At 36.8% G+C, this 21,883-nt stretch overlaps 1 protein-coding gene across 4 annotated transcripts in view; it reads right to left on the reverse strand.

The window, feature by feature from the left end:
• Positions 1-226: 226 nt before the first annotated feature.
• The window catches only part of CTNNA2 (catenin alpha 2), a 1,114,437-nt gene continuing 1,092,780 nt past the window's right edge, over positions 227-21,883 (reverse strand). For 2 of the 4 annotated variants that reach the window (XM_025932078.2, XM_086700738.1), the window contains 2 exons: positions 3,996-4,112; positions 227-1,397 (listed from right to left, as the gene is read on the reverse strand). In XM_025932078.2, coding sequence (XP_025787863.2) covers positions 1,110-1,397; positions 3,996-4,112 — 405 coding nt within the window. In that variant the 3' untranslated portion in view covers positions 227-1,109. The remainder of the gene's footprint in view (positions 1,398-3,995; positions 4,113-21,883) is intronic. The other 2 variants (XM_025932082.2, XM_025932081.2) reach the window with 1 other exon arrangement.

The following is a 21,883-nucleotide window of genomic DNA, read 5'->3' on the forward strand; positions in this document are numbered from 1 at the left end:
TATCCCAGGGCTGAATATGGCCCAGATAAGTCTCAGACATGACACTGTCATTTTAGATTATTTGAAGTGAATAAAAAACAAGTAGGAAAACATGAAATAAAAACCAAAACAATTTCTAGACTGTAGAGATGATGCAGAGATATCACCCTTTTACCTCCAATTTCTAAAAAACAAAATGCATTTCTTTTATTAAGTATGCATTAAAAAAAGAAGCATTCTTCAGATGTCCAGATTATATGTGTTTATTTTGAGTTAGTGGATACAATGGCATATTAGATACCAGCACTCCAAGCTACACCTATGTATTTGCCTCTAAACCTTCACACGTCGTCAGTTTCCATTCTTCTAACATTCCACCACTGGGCCTCCTATTTCTAGCGATACCATAGTTCACATTTTTTAAAGGAAAAGAATTATCACCATATTGTGCTTCCAGTGCTCCCAGAAGGATTAGACTTGTCTCAAATAAGTGTTTATTTTCAGCAAAGGGGGAAAAATTGAAAATATGAGCACTAGTAATGGCAGTACTACGAGAGAAAGAATAGAATACAGATTAAAAGAGACATTTTGGCTGGATGAGTTAGTTTCTCCTTAGTAAAAAATCCACATAATATCATGGATGTGACTTCAAAGTTAAATTGTTCAATTTGTGGGCCACACACTTGAGCGTATTGGCTAGTACATTTTTGCACTGAAACAGAAGCAATACAAGCTTTATGTTCTACCATTACACTTCCAGATTTTTCACTTATTAAGATACCTGCCAACCTAATGATTCTTGCATGCATTAGAGTTTGCTTTTGTAGAATTAAGTTTATTATCCCCATCCCACCCACTCCCATAAACATTGCGATGCGAACTCTTTGCCCAATTTTATGAGAATGTTGCAAAGGACAGCTCTGTGCCACCTCAGGACAGGTAGTCCCTGTTCCCTCCCTGGCTACTGATGAATCAGTAGTATTGATCACATCTTATCTTACATGCAAACAGACACTGCTCCCTTAATTACCCCATGCCAGAGGCATACGAGTCAGCAGGTATGCATACAAAAATGGGATTAAAAAGAAAAGGAAAGGGGGAAAATGCTTTCTTTATTAAAGCCTATCGTCCTAGAATGAATCCATTGCTTTGAATTCACTTAAAGCCTGTACAGGCGAAATGTGTTTCTTCTGGGAACCTCGTCTAACTCGTGTCTGGAATTCTTCAGGCTTTTCTCTCTTCACAAGGGGCTTCTTCTCTGGAGCCTTCATCTTCCAAGACACAACCGGTGAGTTGACAGCTGCTGTCCCATAGACCTTCTGGTATTTGGTTGAGGCCACATAGGATGCTTTCACTGTGAGGACAACAGCATTCATCAGGTTTTTAGCTGCCTGGATGAGTGATGTGGCACTGTCCAGCTAAAGTGGGAGGACAAAGAAATACATCTGGGTTAGTCACAGCACATCATTCACAAGATGGTGGTGTAGCTGCACAGTTCAAACAGTGTTGTGCTTGTGCAAATATTCAATATTGACCAAAAAGAGAAAATTATTACGTGACAAAGTGAACAAGCTACAAAGAAGTCATTCTCTTCTATACGTAATCCCAAGGTAAAAAGATTAAAAAAAGAGGGTACTCTATAAGGCACAGCTTTCTAAAACTCCACTACCTGGAAAGCCCAAGCTCTTTTTAGCATGTAAGAATCCCAATGTAACAAGTTTTCCAAAGTGGAACATCTCATGTTATTACATTAGGCTGATTGGTAACAGTGACAATTACTCAAATGTTTAAAAGGCATTTGGCAGGAACTGCAGAATAAAAGGGTACATCTCAGTTGTATGGCTGTTCCAGTGGAAGTATCTTTTTATAAAGCATTTCTAGAGCTTGAGCTCAAGATTCGTAGGGATGCAGGCGGCTAAGCAGAGAGACATAGCCATGCTGCACTGCCTTTCATGAGATATTTGTTGGGCTTGAATATTTATTTAACTATTTTCAGGTCTTGAACATTCCTCCTACAAAAATAATTATGTTAGGTTCTTGTAGGTCAGAGAGCATTCAGTAAGAACCTTATAGCCACATGCTAATGAAATATTGATGCTCACTCTGTGGCAAACTATTTTAAGAACTTTGTATTTCCCCATTTAACTCACAAGCACCCTAGAGGGAGCAGTTATTGTCACTGCATTTTATGATGAGAGAGCTGGTGCATGTAGAGGTCTTATAATGTTCACAAGTTTATACTTGCTTAAGTGATGAAGTCCTTAAAGACTGTACCATAATGCCACACTGTTGGGTAGGATAACTTTTAAAATACTACAAGTCACAACTTAGAGTAGGTTTAGAAGCTCATCGTTAGACTCTAAGACCAGGTATGTTTTTATTTCACCTCTTTTCTGTCTTTAACCAGTTTGGCAGTGTGGTATATATTGTATACAAAAGCATTCAATATCTGTTTCAACCTGCTTCACTTCCTGGACTATATATGCTGGAAAAGTTCAAAACTACATTTCCCAGACTCCCTTTCAGCCAGGATTTTACAAGCGACCTAGTAAAAGGAAAGAATTAACAGTTGGCTAAGGAAATGTATCCATTGCAGTTAAATGAAGAATTGCAAGAATGTTTCTCCTCCTTGAGATTGATGGGCTATAGCTGCATTAGCAAATGGGAGTTAGATATATACAACCTTCTCGGTGCAAGGTGATTAGCAAAGTTTTTAAGCTAAGGGACCTAACACTCTGTGGTTCCCCTATGTGATGTGACCTGCTCTCACTTTAACTTCTTGCCATTTTTTGTGACCACAGTACATCCCATGCAGTGACTGGACACATTAGAAGTTACATCTAAGGCCTCTGTGGTGCTGTTGCTCAGGCTGTTCTCTGGCCCATATATTGATTAGAGCTAAATAAATGTGATGCTAAACTTAAATTTTTTTTTTTTTTGACAAATGAGCTCTCAGTACTCCCGTCACCAAAGAAGCTCATAAAGTCAGATCATTGGGGAAAACAATGGAAGATTCTTTCTATGCATGAATTCCTTGTAATACCATAGAGTTGAGGTCTCACTATTAAAAAAAAAAAAAACAGATTAAAGGTCATTATTACATTGACCCCACAATATAAAGAAACAGAGTTGTGGCTTACAGCCATGATTCAGCAAATAGATAATTGACTGCTTTGTGAATTAAATCAACCAAATGCATAAAGTAACTACTTTACCACATCTATTACACTGTACAACGTGCACATATACCAAAATGACTGCTTACCCCATAATGTTTAATTTATAGAGCACAGATTTTGAAAGCTAGCTCAGGAAAAGCAAATTCTAGATTATTCATGTTAATAGAAGAGAAGCCAAGCACGGATTAGTACAGTGATTCTCTGAGTATAATCTATGAACCAGCAGTATCAGTATCACCTGGAAACCTGTTAGGCCACTCTCAGACTTCATGAGTCAAAAATGTGTGATCCAGGGGATGCTGATGCATGCTAGAGATTGAGAACCACTAGATTAATGAAACCCAAGGACTATCTGAAGGTTTATTTCATCCAGTGATTTCAGGACTTTGCTCATACACGAGTTTGGTAATACCAGGGCCAGTTACATGGCTGAATTTGACTTTTTCATCTTTTCCATTATACCCCCAGGTAGAAGTGTAAATAATGAAGAAAGAGCTAGAGAGCAAATGTTGGGACAATTAGATCAGTCACAGTTTCTTTAGAAGCTAGATAACATACCCCTTGGCCAATTGGCAGTTTCCTATAAGTCTGTCAGGTTTCAAAAATGAGTAAGAGTCATTCATAAAGTGAGTTAATTCTGTTGTGTACCATGGGTAAAGAGAGGGGAGAATGGTATCAGGGACAGTTCTGTTGATTTGCTTCTGAGCAATAGAATTAGTAGAAGTAGAATAAGACAAGATGCATCTATTGCATTATTAAATGGTTCTCTGAAAGCAAATCTTGGGATAATTGAGTGGATCCAAAGAGAAGAATTACAAGTAATTTGGAAATTTTTACCACAGATTCCATTTTCAGAAAGATGGTGTCTAATTCTGCAGCAAAAATATGATAGCCTGTCTCTTCTTCAGAACCCCTTTGCTCTCCCAGCCTGATGCAGGAATCCTGTAAATAGACCTAATACATTGATTGAGAGTGAGACAGCTCTGAAATATAAAGCCAATGATTTCATTCAAGCTATCTGGTAGGGTGGATACTGATTTGTGGCAAGGGGTAAGCTAGTGAGTGAGGAACCTGGTCAGCTAAACCTGAACAAATTAGACTGCTAGACAATACTCCCAACCTAAAATTATAAGAAACTGTTTCTTAAAACTTGAATTCCCAAAGGATAACTTTGGCCATTCCCCTGTACCCATTTTAATGACAGATCACTGTTGGCACAATCAGAATTTGTTTTATTTAAAAATGGCTCTCCTTTATGCTTGTCCAAAATAGTACGGAGACCTGGTTTCCAACTGGCATGTTTTGTTAAAAATTCACTTTCTAAAGAAAGTACACTAAAAGACTAAGGCTACATGGTAAGAATTTTTTAATACAAGGCTTAGGAAAACTTAGTTAATATAACTGTATTCTGTTTTGTGATTTGTACTGTAACTATGGCATTTCAAACAAGGTACGTAAATGAATATGGACAAATGAAGTCCTAACAAGCAATACTAATTGGCTACTTAGGAGGTGTCTGACCTTGCATTTGTCCTTTTAATTAAACTGCATGGTTTAAGTTCCAAAAGTCCTTGAAGTAGGAATGATAGAATGTTTAGTGAGGTAATAAAATTGCTGCTGAAGTAATGGGCAAAAAGTAGGGGTCAGGACCTCTGTTTTCCTCCAAAACTTACCACCTGAACCACTATTTAATTTCCGGGTCTTGTTTTTCAGTGACTACCTTATCATTCAAAATGAACCTATCTCAATTATTAACTCTGTTTGGGTGGAAGCCTGTCCTTAAACTTGAAACCATTCTATGCAAATCGTGACTGAGTCTGGTGAGAGCAACCATTTCACTTTTGACTCTTAGTGTCACCTTGAAGCCTGAATTCTTTGTGACTAGATCTCCTGGCCTCAGTTGTGCTCCTGCCCAGTGCTCAGCCTTTCTCAGTCCTGGCCTTTGGGCATATTCCTTGCTTGGATTCACCCTCATGGCACCAGTGACTGAAACCTGATTCCTGCAGGTTTCTCTTATACTTGCTTAGTTTCTCCGAAGCACATTCACTACACAGTTTTAAGGCCTGGTTGTACTATTAGATGGAGCTCAGCAACTTTCGTGCTCTAAGCCTTTACCAGGGCTGATGTTCCTAGCTTTATAACAGCCTTAAAGTGGACTGGATTTCCACTGTTCCTCAAGTTAGCTAATACATTCCTTAATATGTACTGCTTAAACTCTGAGTAAAACCCAGACTTGTATCTTTTCCTGCTTGAGTCTTTTTATTCATATTGGACATTCCATTCAGTCCCTAGATCTAGTCTAGGAGAAGTGGCCTGATTTTCAGTTAATTTTAAAAATATGACTATGTGTGAGTCTCTGTCTGAGCCCCCTCAGTTTCCTTTCTTACCTGTTTCAGGGATGGTTGTGAGATTGAATGTAATACTATTATGCCTAGTTGGGCTGCAGAGGGGCCTTACAGCTTGCCAAATATCACATTGCAGCTAGGTGGTAAAGCCAAGACATAAGCCCATACAGCCTAACTACAGAGTCCATGGCTAATGATGTCACTTCCCAGAGCCATGCATGGCAGATGAAGCCACAATCTATCACATTCTATCAACCTATGCTAGAATAATTAATTCTCCCCATTTAATCTCATACGTGTCTGCTGTCCCTAACCACAGAACCAGGCTTCTCCTAATTCTGTCATTTTTTAAAAACTATCAAAGTACTATTTTAAAAACGTAACAGATGTTTCCTCACATCTTGTTCTATTACAGTCATGAAAAGCAAATAAGGGTGGGGGAGCTGTTTCATAGCCATTTCTATAGGGTTTTTCTAGCTCTTTTTCTGCCTCTGTACTAGTCTTTTCTTCTTAACCCCACTCAAATTCTAGTAGATTTCTCTTTCCCTACACCATTCTCATTTTGTGATTTGAACATAGAGAAAGAGGGAAGACGTTCCTGAAATGTGATTCTTCCATCGATTGATATTTGTGTTGTCTAATTCCTTATGTCAAAGATAAACATTGTCAGGGGCACCTGGGTGACTCATTTGGTTAAGTGTCCGACTCTATTTTGGCTCAGGTCATAATCTCACAATTTTGTGAGTTTGAATCACGTCAGGCTCCGGGCTGACAGTGCGGAGCCTGCTTGGGATTCTCTGTCTCCCTCCCTCTCTGCCCCTCCCCGACTCACCAACTCTCAAAATACATAAACTTAAAAAAAAAAGATGAATATTTTCACGAAAAGTACTTTCAATGACGCTTAAAATTTACAGCATCATCTGTAAGAAGATTTCTAAAACCCCATGTTGTAAATTTTACACCATTTCCTGAATATAGGGGTTATACCTTGCAAGAGTTGTTCAGTTTCAAAACACATAGACTTTGACACAAATGTAACTGTGTGACTCAGTCAAACTCTCCATTGAAAGTGCATCTACATTTCTGGAAATGCTGAATTTTCATTTATTCTTTTAGTCTATTCCTCCATCCTTCTATCTGCACAGTTATTCATCTAAGTATTTCTTTAGCTACTTACTATATATTTTGGGCCGACCACTGTGCTTGTGTTGGATGTACATACACAGACACACAAACCACAAGGTTTAATGCTCTCTGATAAGTGGTCTACTAGGATGTACGGTGCTAAAGGGAAAGAGACAAAATAGGGTAGGAAAATTGTCATTGTGGGGGTGATATCCTAAACTCATTTTAATGGATTAAATATGTGGCTATTGGTGACTAGATGGTTGAGTGATAAGAAAGGAAACTTTGGAATTCCTAGTTAATATACCTGGGTATATATTGACGCTCTTAACCCAGATTATAGAAATAAGAGGAAAGTGGAGGTGCTACAATATTAACTCTGGACATTCTGAATTTGAGGCATCTGTGTTACATGTCAGTGAAGTTATCAAAGGGACATACAGTTGAAATTATGAGAATGAAACTTTAAGAAACCACGTTTTCTTTATATTGGTCTTCCCAGTTATTTCATGAACAGTGCTCTGCATCCTATAGGTATTTATGTCAATTTCTGATTTCTTCTTCCCTTCATATTCGTTATTTAGTGTTTTCATAAACGGAGAATAAAATGCTGAATGAAATACTGAATCGATATTTTCTCTGACCAATAAGCGCAATACATCCAAAATTTTTCTCAGCATTATACTTTCAGGATCGAACCTAACATCATCAAGGAATATCTTAACTATTCCCTTGACAACCAAGGCTACTTTCTGTTAATTAGCAATCCTTCACCCTTGAAAATAATGGTGAGCTTCTTGGGGCTATCCAGTGATGAAATAAATGCAATTTAGACTTAACATCTACCTTTAAAAACACATACAGCATTGTCAAAAGTCCAAAGTAATGTAAAAGAGGTGGAGGGAAACACGGTTAAATATATATGACACAGGAAATGTCTTAGGATGTTAATTTATGAGGGCCAGATATATAATTACAGAAGAAAATTAGGGTTTCACTATGTGTTCTGCATTAATCCATTTTTTTTTTAATTTTTTTTTTTCAACGTTTATTTTTATTTTTGGGACAGAGAGAGACAGAGCATGAACGGGGGAGGGGCAGAGAGAGAGGGAGACACAGAATCGGAAACAGGCTCCAGGCTCCGAGCCATCAGCCCAGAGCCTGACGCGGGGCTCGAACTCACGGACCGTGAGATCGTGACCTGGCTGAAGTCGGACGCTTAACCGACTGCGCCACCCAGGCGCCCCCTGCATTAATCCATTTTAAGATTGTATACAGAGATAGAAATATAGTCTGGAAACAAATCTATTTTCAAAAAACCTGATTTTTACCAAAAAAAAAAAATAAATAAATAAATAAATAAATAAACCATAAATGGTAATTCATGGAAATCTCCAGTACCAAGCAATCTGTCCTTGGCTTAAAAATAATGCAAATGACATGGGACTACTGGCTAAACTAAACAGAATAAAAGAAACCAAATTCATTTCAAGATAATTTTGATGTATAAAAATGAAGGAACATTACTTAATTACCTCAGAAATGCCTGGGGCAGGGAACCCAGGACCATTTGGACCTAGGCTATTTACATCTTCTCAAGCCAGATGTGATAGTGCTAATGATTTTGAGAATGCAAAAATGGTTCTGCAAATATGGATAGAGTCCATTTTAGCCTCTTGCAAGATATTTTAGTGGAAATAACATAGTATTCATATCTAAGAAGTATTTTAATGGGACTATACTATACATGATCAGGCCGGGGATAGTGTTTTGCAGGAAGAAAGTTGTAATGAGAGAACTGACAATAAATTGAAAGTAAACACTGTGAGAAAACTGGAATCATTCTACTGGAGCTGGTCATTTATTTATATTTAAACAGTTATCGCCCCAAAAGGAGTCACAAATTGCTTGCAGGAAGAAAAAACAAAAAAACAAAAACCCACCTTTGCTACAAGTCTGCTTTGCTGTTAATGAATGGGAGGTTAGAAACCCAGAGTATTGGAGCCTATTATCCACCAAGAAGAACATTTCATGTTTTAAAAATCCATGAGGCTTTGAAAAGATATTTGATCTCCTTAGAAACTGTGATACATTTGAAATACCTGCCTACTTCTTCCCTGGTCTATATCAGTAACACTTTTTAAAAGGTCTAGCAAGTCCAGGGTAATAAATAACTCAAGCAAACAAAGGCAGGGTGAAAAGGTTCAGCCTAACCAAATCTTTCCTTGCTTTATGGATGTTTACACACTTGCAAATAAGACAACTCCTTTGTGGTAAACCCTCATTTCAGTGTTCTAGTCCACTCACTCTTCATCAAACAACAGTGAACTAAGTTAGCAAAACCACATTCCTTCTGGATAATATAGTGACAGTGGTGAACATAGGGCAGGAATTTGCCCCTCATCATTATGGTGGCCCTGGCAGGCATTATTAGTTAGCTGCGACACTTTGCTCCCTCAAAAGCTGCTGAGGCGCATGGAAAAAGAAACTTCTTTGCCTCCTTTCTCCTAGAGGTCACGTTTTGACGGAGTTGTTAAAAACTACTTGACACAGCTTATAACACAGATTCATCATGTACTATATATCTACTTCTATATTTAAATGGAATTGTTTAATACCATTTTTTGTTTCTACCAGATTGCTGACAAGTATTTTTATCTAAATGATGGTCTATTTATTCTTGTTCCTATAGCTGATACCATAACAGGAGTGGTTTGATTAATGAAATCATTAAACAGAAGACATAAGTATTAAATTAAGTTCAAAGTATGAGGGAGATTATTTTAAATCGGATGATAAAAATTAGCTGAATAGATTAACAAGTATGGTATCTGATGTGAAATGATCACCATTGGTATGCTGCAATAATCCTCCAAGAAAAAAGTGCACCAAACCTGGTAACATTAGAACACGTAATGATCTTTCATAAATGACAGCTACAGTACTGTGGGATAACTCCTGAAGAGTTGGCTTAATCCCAGGGGTATTCCCATTTCACTGTGGTATCTTGAAGAGCAAATGTTTTACAAGTCTAAGTAGTGGATCAATCACGACATAGAGGATAAGAGGTCTGTTATTTTTTTCTGCAGGGCTACTTGAATGATGCCAGGGAGGCAGCTGGTGCTCTACAACTGCTAAAGGCCAGTTGTTATGAAATCTGTATGTAATGGCTCAAGATTAAGTTGGCAAAGGCCTTAGGAGAAAAGCACTGCCATCTAAGAAAAAAAAAAAATCTCCATAGCACTGCTGAGAAATTTACCAATTGGCTCTCAGATAACTTTTTCAACTGGACAAATTTGTGTCTTTGTTTTTAATTCATTTAGGTAGGTAGTAGCACTTCATAGTCAGCCAGTCCACTGATTAACTGTCTTCATTTGCATTTTTTCAATTATAGGTAAGTAAACCTTGGGGACTCCCATGAAGGCTTAATTACAGTCAACAAATTTCCTAAATATGGCTTAGAGCCATTTTTTTTCTCACTATTAAAGGCAGAACATTTTTTTCCCCCTCAACCCACAACAAGGCATTCTTGCTAACCGTGGAATCCCAAGGAGAAGTGGGAATATCAAGAGGTGTTGGCCCTTGGAAAGTTAGGAACACACGTGTCTGTTAATCTAGGACTCTGTATCTCTTTTTTCTATGCTTCTTCCTTCTCTGATACTTCAAGATTTCCTCACCCAGAGCCTTCTCTGGATTGTTGTCACATAACAAAAGAACCTTAGGCAACAGTGGTGCCAATAGATTTTTAGGCACCCACAGGACTGGGAGATATTCCTGGGTCAAAAGATCATCTTTGTGTCACATAAATATAGGACGCATTGATTGCTGATCTTATCATCTGTTAGCATGAGCATGTCCTACTACATAGTATGAACCTTGGATTGTAACTTGTCAAAGGACTAACGCTCCTTTTCACCTTCCCTGTAGGAGAGCCAGCTAGTACTACCTTTGACTGATTTCCCTAAGCATTATCATCATGACTGGGAGACATACCTAAGACAACCTATTGATACATGATGAAGACTATTTAACACCTTATGAAATGTCTCCTAGGCTCCAGCATGCAATGTGCAACAATTCAGAAAAGAATAGACAAAAGTCAAGGACCACAGATTTGGATGCTAGAAGACTGTGCTTGGTGAGTAAGCATAATCAGAAGGCCTTTGATAATTACTTTCTTTTACTTCCCTTCACATTCAACCACTAGGAGTTGTGTTACATGGCATTATATGTTGGGGAAAGTAAACTCTCGTCCAGCTCAAGACCCTCCCCTTATCATGGTGGAGGGGGGGGGTCTTGAAAGAGCTGGTTGAAGCTTTTGTTGCTACGTAAATTGTAGATAAACAGTCTTTTTCCTCAGGCGGTTTTGTTGCCTCTCCTCAAGATCCTAGACCCCTTTCCCAATATATTCTTGCATATCAGGTGCGACCTCCTCTTCTCCCCTCACCTTTCCATATTTTCCTCCCTTATAGTGAAGGAAAACTTGGGCTCTGGAGTTCAAACCCTACTTGGACTGATACTGGCTATGTGATTTTGAAAGAGCTACCTAACCTAGCTCTACCTCAATCATCCTAGAAAGTGCTTGTTTCATTTTTATTTAAAGATTTTAAGTATTAAATGAGAGAATGCCCTCAGAGCTAAGTGTCTGGCAAATGGTAGGCCCATAACCAATTTTAAGCTTTTATTACTGTTGTGATCCATGTTTCCTTAAATGACTATTTGAGTCCAAAATGATCTTTTAAAATTATATTTCTTGGATTCTACTTCCTCTTCTTCACTTTCTCCTTTAAAGGTTCCCCCTGCTATCATGCATTTGGACTTTCTCCAAACCTCTTCTTACTGAAGTTACCGCCACTTTGGCTTGCTCTCAATGCCTGTATATCAGTTTTAATGTGATAGGGAATAAAGACATGAAGAAATTCACAAGGGGAATAGAAAAGTATCAAAAGATTAGTATGTTTTCTAATACTGCTCAACTCTTCAGAAGGAGGAAATTATAAATCAAGATTCAGTACAAGAAAATATGGGGGTTTTACCTATATATATGACACTCATAATGTCTAAGAACATTTTGGGCTTGATTGGGGTTGGAGAAAGACTGAAAGAAGAAAAGAAAATGGCTATAGTTAGAGATATAGAGAAGGTAATCTAGTCTATGAAAGTGATATTTACACCTCTAATTTGAGAGGCAACAAAAGAAATAGTATGAAATATTTTCCCCAACCACTTACAGGGCCTAAAATTCAGGCTCTCAATTTCGGTCAAAATTTCTTTCACCTAAAAACTGGTACCCCTTTCACTAAAATCAAAGGCACCAGAAATAACAAGTATTGGTTGGAATGCAAGCTGGTACAGCCACTGTGGAAAACAGTATGGGGGTTTCTCAAAAACTTAAATTACAATATCCAGTAATTCCACTATTGGGTATTAACCCAAATGAAACAAGGACACTAATTTAAAAAGATACATGGACTACTCTGCTTATTTGAACATTGTTTATAATAGCCAAGGCATGCAAGCAACCCCAGTGCCCATCAATAGATGCAGTTTATATATACATGCACACAATAGAATATTAGTCATCTATATAAAAAGAGTGAAATCTTACCATTTACAACATAGATTGACCTAGAGAGTATGAAAGACAAATACCATATGATGTCACTCATAAGTAGAATTTAAGACACAAAATAAGGCAAACAGAGAACAAACTAGTGAGTGCCAGAGGAGAGGTGAATGGAAGGCTAAGTGAAATAGATGAAGAGGACTGAGGTGGACACTTATCATGGGGAGTCCTGAGTAATATATAGAATTATTGAACCATTATACACCACAAAATAATGACACTGTTGATTATATTGAATACACAAAATTCTAGCATGTAACAGTTACACAAAAGGAGCCCCTTTTGGCCTAGGAAGGCCCATCAAACACTGAAGATCAACCTCCTAAGCCCAGTGCTTAATCTCTATCAAAACATGAACAACTGGTTTCCCTAGACTGGTTTTCTAAAGTTTTAAATGTTTCCCCACAAAATGATCTCTATTTTTAGCCCACTGGATGTAGCACCTGCCATCTCTACTTACGACTGACCTATCTTGTCATCTAAATCCAGCAAAAGACTCACAGTTTTGGATCTATATATTCTTTAGGGGTACTGTCAAGTCCTATCCAACAAGCTTCCAATATTGTTGCTACCTTTCACTGGACTGTGCTCGTATTTATCAAGGAAGTAAGTTACCAAAGGATAGAATTTGAGAATAGATCTTCCTTTGAAAAAAATTTGGGGTGATTAGAAGTCAAAATCTAAGGGAAGTACAGTTCCTGAGCTGTGGTCTGGGAAGGCCAGGAGTAGGAGAGGTGAGAAACAAAGAAAACACAGTGGAGAACCTCAAGAAAAGCTCTACTTCTCAATGCTCCAAGTCTCTTCCAAAACCAATAATGCAAGGATGGTTGATGTTTATCATACTTGCTACCATTTCTTCCTTCACTGGTACATTTAGTAGGCATGGCCAGTAAACAATAGCCCTTTGTCTTAGACATGATCTCAGAATTCTCAAAACACAGCCCAATCAATCACTAACAATTCATGAGAGTTAGCAAACAAGATAAAACCCATTTAAAGAACAGAGCATAACTAGAAGAAAACTTAGGAAAAAAACATTTTATGAGTAAAAGCAAACATATAGTAAAGGCTGCATGAAGGCTAAAGAACAAAAGTAGTAAACTCAATTATATCTAAAAAAAAATGAGTTAAGGCGATTCACAAAAATATGTAAAATATGCAATATGGAAGGGGGACTCAAAACAGGTTTTTTTTAGAATGTGTTTGAACTGGAGTGACTATCAACTTAATATGGGCCACTATATAGTTCATGTGTTCTATATTAACCTCATGGTAAAAACCTATAATACACAAAAAATAGTCAAGCATAAAACTAGAGAAATTCATCAATTACAAGGAAAGAAAGGAATATAGAACTTCCAAAACAGTGAACAAAATGGCAATATGTAGAAACCTATCAATAATTAAATGTAAATGGTCTAGGGGCACCTGGGTGGCTCATGAAGTTAAGTGTCCAATTCTTGGCTTGGGATGAGGTCATGATCTCACATTTTGTGAGTTCGAATCCAGCACTGGGCCCTAGGCTGATAGTTTCTCTCTCTCTCTGTCTCAAAATAAACAAACATTAAAAAAAAATAAATGTAAGTGGTCTAAATTGTCCAAAAGACATAAGGTGATGGAATGTACAAAAAAAAAAAATAATAGTACTTATCTATATGTTGCCTAGAGACACTGACTTCAGACCTAAAGACACACATAGAATTTAAATAAAGAGAAGGAAAAAGTCTCTACAAGAGACTACAAATATCTATGCAACCAACATTGGAGCACCTAAATATATAAGGCAAATATTAACAGATATAAAGGTAGAAATGGACAGCAATAGAATAATAAGGAATTTAAACAGCCCACTTATATCAATGGATAGATCATCCAGGCAGAAAGTCAAGAAGGAAACAGTGTCTTTGAATAACACACTGCACCAGCTTAATTTAATAAATGTGTACAGAACATTCCATCCAAAAACTATTCTCCAGGTTATATAACCTATTATTCCCTAAAGCAAGTCGCAATAAATTCAAAAAGACAGGAATCATATCCTGCATCTTAGCCAACTACAATGGTATGAAACTAGAAATCAATTACAAGAAAAAAACATGGAAAAAACACAAACCTTTGGAGGCTAAACATCATGGCACTAACAGTCAACATGCTGACAAAGATATTAATAATGAAATTTAAAAGTGGAGAAAAATTAAAGCAGTCCAAAATCACTGGGACACAGCAAAAGCCATTGTAAGAGTAAATTTATACAATCCAGGACTACCTCAAGAAACAGAAGCAATCTTAAATAAATAATCTTCTACCCGCAGGAACTAGAAAAAGAAGAATAAAAGTACAAAGTTAGTATACAGAGGGAAATAAAGATCAGAACCCAGAAATAAGTGAAATAGAGACTAAATAACCAAAGAAAAAATCAATGAAATCAAGAGTTGTTTTTTGAAAAGATAAACAGAATTGATAAACCTTTAGAAAGTCTCATCAAGAAAGAGAATTAACCACCAACACCACAGAAATACAAATGACTGTATAAGACAGCTACAAAACATTAGAAGAAATGGATAAATTCCTAGAAACATATAATTTTCCAAAACTGAGCCAAGAGGAAGTAGGTAATCTGAACAGTAATGAGATTGCATTAACAGTCAAAAAACTCCCAACGAACAGAAGTCCAGGACCAGATGGGTTCACAGGTGAATTCCACCAAAAATTTAAAGTGTTAATACCTATTCTCCTCAAACTGTTCTAAAAAAATAGAATAGGGAAGAAAGCTTCCAAATTCATTCTGCAAAGCCAGAATTATGGCACCAAAACCAAAGACACTATAAAACAAAACAACAAAAAACTAAAGCCTGATGACCATAGATCCAAAAATCCTCAACAAAGTGTTAGTAAATTACATTTACCAATGCATTACAAGTATCATTCACCACAATGAATTGGATTTATGCTGGCAGTGCAAGGATAGTTTAATATCCATAGATAAGCATGATACATCACACTAACAAAACAAAGAATAAAAATTAATCTCAATAGATGCAGAAAAAGTGTTTGACAAAATTCAACATTCATTCATAATAAAAAACTATCAACAAAGTAAGTAGGTTTAGTGGAAACATTTCTGAACATAATAAAGGTCATACATGACAAACTCACACCTAACATCATACTCAATGGTGAAAAACTAAGAGCTTTTCATCTGTCAGGAAAACAACAAGGGTGTCAAATCTTGCCATTTTTATTCAACATACTACTCCAAGTTCTAGCCACAGCAATTAGACAACAAAAATAAAAGCCATCCAAATTGGTAAGGAAGTGAAACTTTCACTATTTATATAGGAGATAATATTAAATGTAGAAAACACTAGATTTCACCAAAAAATTATTAGAATAAATTATTTCAGCAAGGTCACAGGGTACAAAAGTCATTTATAATAATCTGTTGCATTTCTATACGCTAATAACAGAGTAGCAGAAAGAGAATTAAGAAAATCATTCCTTTTACAATTGTACCAAAAAGAATATAACTAGAAATTAACTTAACCAAGGAAGTAAAAGACCTGTATACTGAAAACTATAAAACATTAATGAAAGAAATAGAAGATGGCACATACAAATGTAAAGATATATCATGCTCATGTATCAGAAGAACATTGCTAAAATGTCCCTACTACTCAAATCTACAGATCCAATGTAATACTTATCAAAGTACCAATAGCATTTTTCACAGAACTAGAACAAGGGATCCTAAAATTTGTATGGAACTACAAAAGACCCTGAACGGCCAAAGCAATCTTGAGAACGGACAAAGCTGGAGGTGTCACAATCCAAGACTTCAAAGTATACTACAAAGCTGTAGTAATCAAAACAGTATGGTACTAGCACAAAAACAGATCAATGGAAGAAAAACAGAGTCCAGAAATAAATCCACAGTTATATGGTCAATTAATGACAAAGAGGGTGAGAACATGTTAGGGAATATCTTGGAGAAAAGACAATCTCTTCAATAAATGGTACGGGGAAAAATGGACAGCTATACACAGAAGAATGAAACTGGACCACTTTCCTACACCATACACAAAGTCCTGGAAGAAAGCATAGGCAGTAATCTCTTTGACATGGCCTTAGCAACATTTTTCTAGCTATGTCTCCTCAGGCAAAAACAAACCAACAACAACAACAAAAAGGCAAAAATAAACTATTGAGACTATACCAAAATAGAAAGCTTTTGCACAGCAAAGGAAACTATAAAAAAAAGGCAACCTACTGAATGAGAGAAGTTATTTGCAAATATATATTTTCAATATGAACACTTTATCAGATATAGTACTTACACAATTTCCCACCAAAAAAACAAAAACAAAAAACAAAAAAACAATTTGACTTAAAAATGAACAGAGGATCTAAATAGACATTTTTCCATATAAGACCTACAGATGGCCAACAGATATGAAAAGACGCTCAGTGTCACTTATTATCAGGGAAATGCCAATCAAAACAACAATGAGGTATTAGCTTACACATGTCAGAATAGCAAAGTGACAAGAAGCAAATATTGGCAAGGATGTGGAGAAAAGGGAACCTTCATGCACTGTTGGTAGAAATGTAAATCAGTGCAGCCAATACATAAAACAGTATGGAGACTCCTCAAAAAATTAAAAATAGAAATACTACATGATCTAGTAATTCCACTACAGGGCATTTATCAGCCCCCAAAAACTAAACCAGTAATTCAAAAAGATATATGCACCCATAGGTTTATCATAGCATTATCTACGGTAGAAGTAAGATATGAAGCAACCCATGGATGGATGAAGATGTGGTATGATACATACAATGCAATATTATTCAGCCATAACAATGAATGAGATTTTGCCACTTGCAACAACATGCATGGACCTGGAGAGTATTAGGTTAAGTGAAATAAGTTGGATAAGGACAAATACAATATAATTTCACTCATATGTGGACTCTGAAAACCCAAACAAATGAACAAACAAATAAAGCAGGAATAGACCCATAAATACAGAGAAAAACCTGGAAGTTGCCTGAGGGAAGGACTGGGAGGGGAATGGGAAAAATGGATGAAAGAGAGTGGGAGGTACAGGTTTCTAGTTATGGAATAAGTGAGTCATGGGGCTGAAAGGTACAGCACAGGAAATATAGTCAATCGTATTGTAATACCATTTTTGTACGATGACAGATGGTGGCTATCCTTGTAAGCATAGTGTAACAGAGTTCTCCAATCACTAAGTTGTACACCTGAAACTCATATAACTTTGTGTGTTGACTATACATCAATTGAAATAAATAAATGTTTTAGAAAACAGATTAAACACACTATATACATGATGGGCCATCTAAACCCCTCCCCCTATAAAAGGCTATGCTGTAAGAGTAGCATATTAATATCATTTCTCCCTCATTATCATAATTTGTCCTCATAATTCATAAAGAATGGTATCTTAAATATAATGCAGAAAACTTTTAGACACATATGTAACTGGGTAAAATAATTCACTGTATTAACCTAAAATTAACTCTTCTTTCATTAGAGAAATGAGAATTACAACAAGAAGAAATGGATATCACTATTCAAGGATTCATAAGAGGTCTTCAGTATATTGCATAGTAAAACCAGTAATTTTAATTAACCTCATTTTAAATTAGAGCAGTTAATACATAGCCTTTTTTTAATAATTGAATACATTTTTCTGCCTACTTTAAAACATTTGTTGAGTAGACATAGAATAATACCCTCCAAATCTTTTGCTTTCTTCCTGGTCACTTCTTTTCCCATTGTGAGATGTAACCCATTATCAATTTTCTCACGTATTCGAGTAATTTCCAAGCACTCACAGTGTAGGCTGTCACAGATTCAGGTGGAGGTTTCCTATCTTTAGTTCAGAGCACAACTCAATTAGTTGTAACCATTGAGTCTTTAACTTCCACCTAGATACTACTTCAGGTTCTTGCAAGACTTGTTACTTTAACAAAGAAGATTCTAAGCTGATCTTATTGACTCTTCCCAACATTCCAGAGATAGAAAGGTTCTATGATTAACCCCACCTCTCCCTAAAACCTGCTCCTCCTATAGTCATTGGCAACACAGTTTTCCAACTGTTTAGGTTAAAAACCCAGAACCTTGTGTTATACATCTTGTTCTCTCAGACCTAGCCTCCAATCTGCCATTATATCTTGTCAACAGTTTTTGAACTATACCCATTGTTTGACCTCACCTTCTCTACTGTTACTACATTGGCCCAGTCCTCAGAATCTGTTCCTGGATTGTTGTACTATCTTCCTCTAATTTCCTTGCTCCTCATCCCTTTTTACTTTCTTTAGTCTATTCTTAAACAAAAGCCGGATTGATCCTATTCAATGACCTCAAATAATGTCATTTTTCTAACATTGTCCCGTAGTCTCCCATCTCAGTATGAGTAAAATCAAAAGCTATAAACATGCCTTGCCTATTGCTTGGACACACCAGTCTTGCCTATACTTTAAGAACTTTGTGCTTATTACTGCCTCTGCCTAGAATGCTGTTCCCACAGAAACTGTAAGGCTTGGTCCCTCATCCCCATCAGATCTTCAGTGAAATACCAACATCTTACTGAAAACCTTCCTTTTCAAATTATGGCTCCATTCCCACCCTACCTCCCTAATTTGCTATTCTTGCCTTGTTTTATTATTTTTTTCATACAGTCATCACCAAGTCAAACAAATGTTTTCTTCTGGGTTTACTTTTCCCCATTCCCTGCTATATCCTGAACACCTACAACTGTCTGGAAAATTGGTATTCCATAAATATTTGCTACATATTATTGAAAATTGAAAATTTTTGGATGAGGAAATAAGAGATGACAAAGCTTGTCCAAAGACAAACTTGGGATCAATGTCTAGTATAGTGCCCAACTCTCCATGCTTCTACCTATTCATTCTTCCATGGAAGAGTACTCTATTAATGATAGTGGCAGGAGAGTGGAATTTAGCCACATAATAGAGAAAATAAATGTTAGCCAAACTGCTCCACAAATCTTATGACCTCTTCCTGTTACTGTACTTCATGGGTACAGTTAGCATCATCCTTTGCTCAGAAAACATCCACAATTTAAATCTTTGTGTTTATTGCTTTCTATGTATAAAGTACTGAGTTTTCATTATTAGAGATCATCTCCCTCATTAATAGTACCAGCATCTGTGAGGCATGAGTTGTGTTTGCTAGGTATAGTGCTGGTGTCTTAACAAATGATTCCAAATTTTTGAAAGAAATATAAGGTAGATACCACCATCCATTCTTTACATATGAGAAAAAAAATACAGATTTTTTTGTGTGAACTTGAGTTCAAAAAATTCATATCTGGTAAAAATGGGGTTCAGTCCATGTGACAAATAATATCCAGTCTTCTTTGACCAGGCAAATCTACCATAGTGCTTTGCTGCTCTGAACTCTATTCCTGGCTATTGGCACCATTTATCTAGGGCTAAGCATGAGTTAGATGTATTCTTCCAAATTTTCACAAGTATGAGTCACATGACCAAGCAGTAATGAGGTGAATTTTCCTAAGCCACAGAGGGGGAAAAAAAGTCACACTAACGTTCAATCTTGCAATCATGATTCACATGAGATATGAGCAAGGTAAGAAGCAGAGATATCATCTACTACTCAGTTTCTTGCCTGCAATTAAAGTCATCTACATGTTCAAAAACAACTTGATTAAATACAACCTAGAATTTGGGGTGCCTGGGTGGCTCAGTAGTTGAGCAAACGACTCTTTATTTTGGCTCAGGACACAATCTCATGGTTTATGAGTTCCAGCCCCACATTGGGCTCCGTGCTGAAAGTGCAGAACCTGCTTGGGATCCTCTCTCTCTGCCCCTCCTGTGCTTACTCTCTCTGTCAAAAAATGAATAAACAAACTTAAAAATATATAAGCTATAATTCTTCTTTTCTCTAGCTACCATAGATAGCATTTACTATTTATTCACATATCATTAAAAACCTTTATTCAAAATTTCAACAACTTAGCTTTTTACTCTACTATATAATGGACACCATGATATGACGTGAGGCTGACTGACATAAATTTTAAGAACCCAATATGTATTGGTTGTTACCGTCATCTATATCATCTGCCACAGACTATTTCCTATATCTCTTGTTAAATGACTAGTTCAACTACTAGGACCAGCAACATCTTTACCCTGAATAAAGCATAAGACTGCCCATCAGAGAAAACTGGCTCTAACCTTGCTTGTATCAGCTACTGACTGTGAAAGTTTTAGACACTATAGTAACTTTCAGCTGTAAAATGGGGTTAATAATACTGATCCACTTTCACCAGCCATTGAGGTCCAAGTGAGAAAGTAAACTTAAAACTCTTTCATAAATTTTAAAAATGTCACTGTAAAGTATTATTACATAACTTCTACATACCTTTGGGGAATCCTTTTAGAGTCTTTATCATCATTTATTGGATCACCTGTACAACTTAGGCCTAATGAACTCTGCACAGACAAGGATATCCCAATGAATGCCCAGGGTAGTGTGAGAGCACCATAAGGCCAAGCAAGACAAGAACAAGGTACTTTCAAAAGGAGGTAAGCTTTCTTCTTCCACCCCACAGTGGACATTGCTAGGGCTAAAGTATGGGTGGGACAGTCTAGTTAGTTACAATCTCATTTTTCCCACTTATGGTGAATAGTCAGGAAATAAGATTCTCAAAAGAAATAAAACACAGGAAGCTGCTGTTTGGGATTTCAAAACTGGCTGTGGAGTGCAGTCCAAAAAAAGATATAGGTCAACCAAAAACAAAGGTAAACCATTCTTGCAGTAGGAACTGCCAACTCATTCAGAGAGCTGTCCTTAGTGATTCCAGCTCAAATTTGGTTACATTTACATATAACTAGTTACTTATTTGCTACTTTGTCTTCAAAGGCTTTGTATGAATGTAAAGGTCTTCTTTCTGAAGCTAGACTTCTGGATAAATATAAAAAAGTACTTTCTGGCTCTTTTCTGGTATGTCCTCCACAGATGCTAGCTCTACATAAGCCATACTGGGATTTGGTACACATATCCCAGTGTTTAGTCAGTTGATTGAGATGCATTCTTAGATCAGGATGCCTCTCAAATTGACGTATAAGACCAGCCTATGATCAAAGTTGATTAATGCTTTCCTTTATTGGGTTAATATACTCTGGATTTTTTCCATATTGAAAACATATTGAGCATCCCAACCAATTAGAATTTTCCCATATGTTGTACCACTTAATCCTCACACATACACAAAAATAAAGTATTACTTTATCCTTATTATTCAACAGATGAGGGAACTGAGGCTTAACTTGGTAGCTAATAAGACAGTTACCAGTAATACAAGTGTGTGACTTCTATTTACAGGGTATTTAGGAATCTACTGCAGCTCCAACTGCTTTTGAATAAAATAAGAATAAAGGGCATTTAAGGTAGTTCCCCTGAGAAGCCAGGATGCCTCCCCTTACATGTGCCTGCCAGGGTTTGGCCTGGTTTAGAACCTTATCATCTGTTTCTCCTGGAGTGACTGTACTTTAGGGGAAATGCAGCAAAAGCACCAGAGGGTTCTCTTCAATCTAAACCTGAAAATAATATT

Source organism: Puma concolor, chromosome A3 (assembly GCF_028749965.1).
Source record: "Puma concolor isolate L17-30 chromosome A3, mPumCon1.1.hap2, whole genome shotgun sequence".
In the NCBI taxonomy this organism is placed as follows: Eukaryota; Metazoa; Chordata; class Mammalia; order Carnivora; family Felidae; genus Puma; species Puma concolor.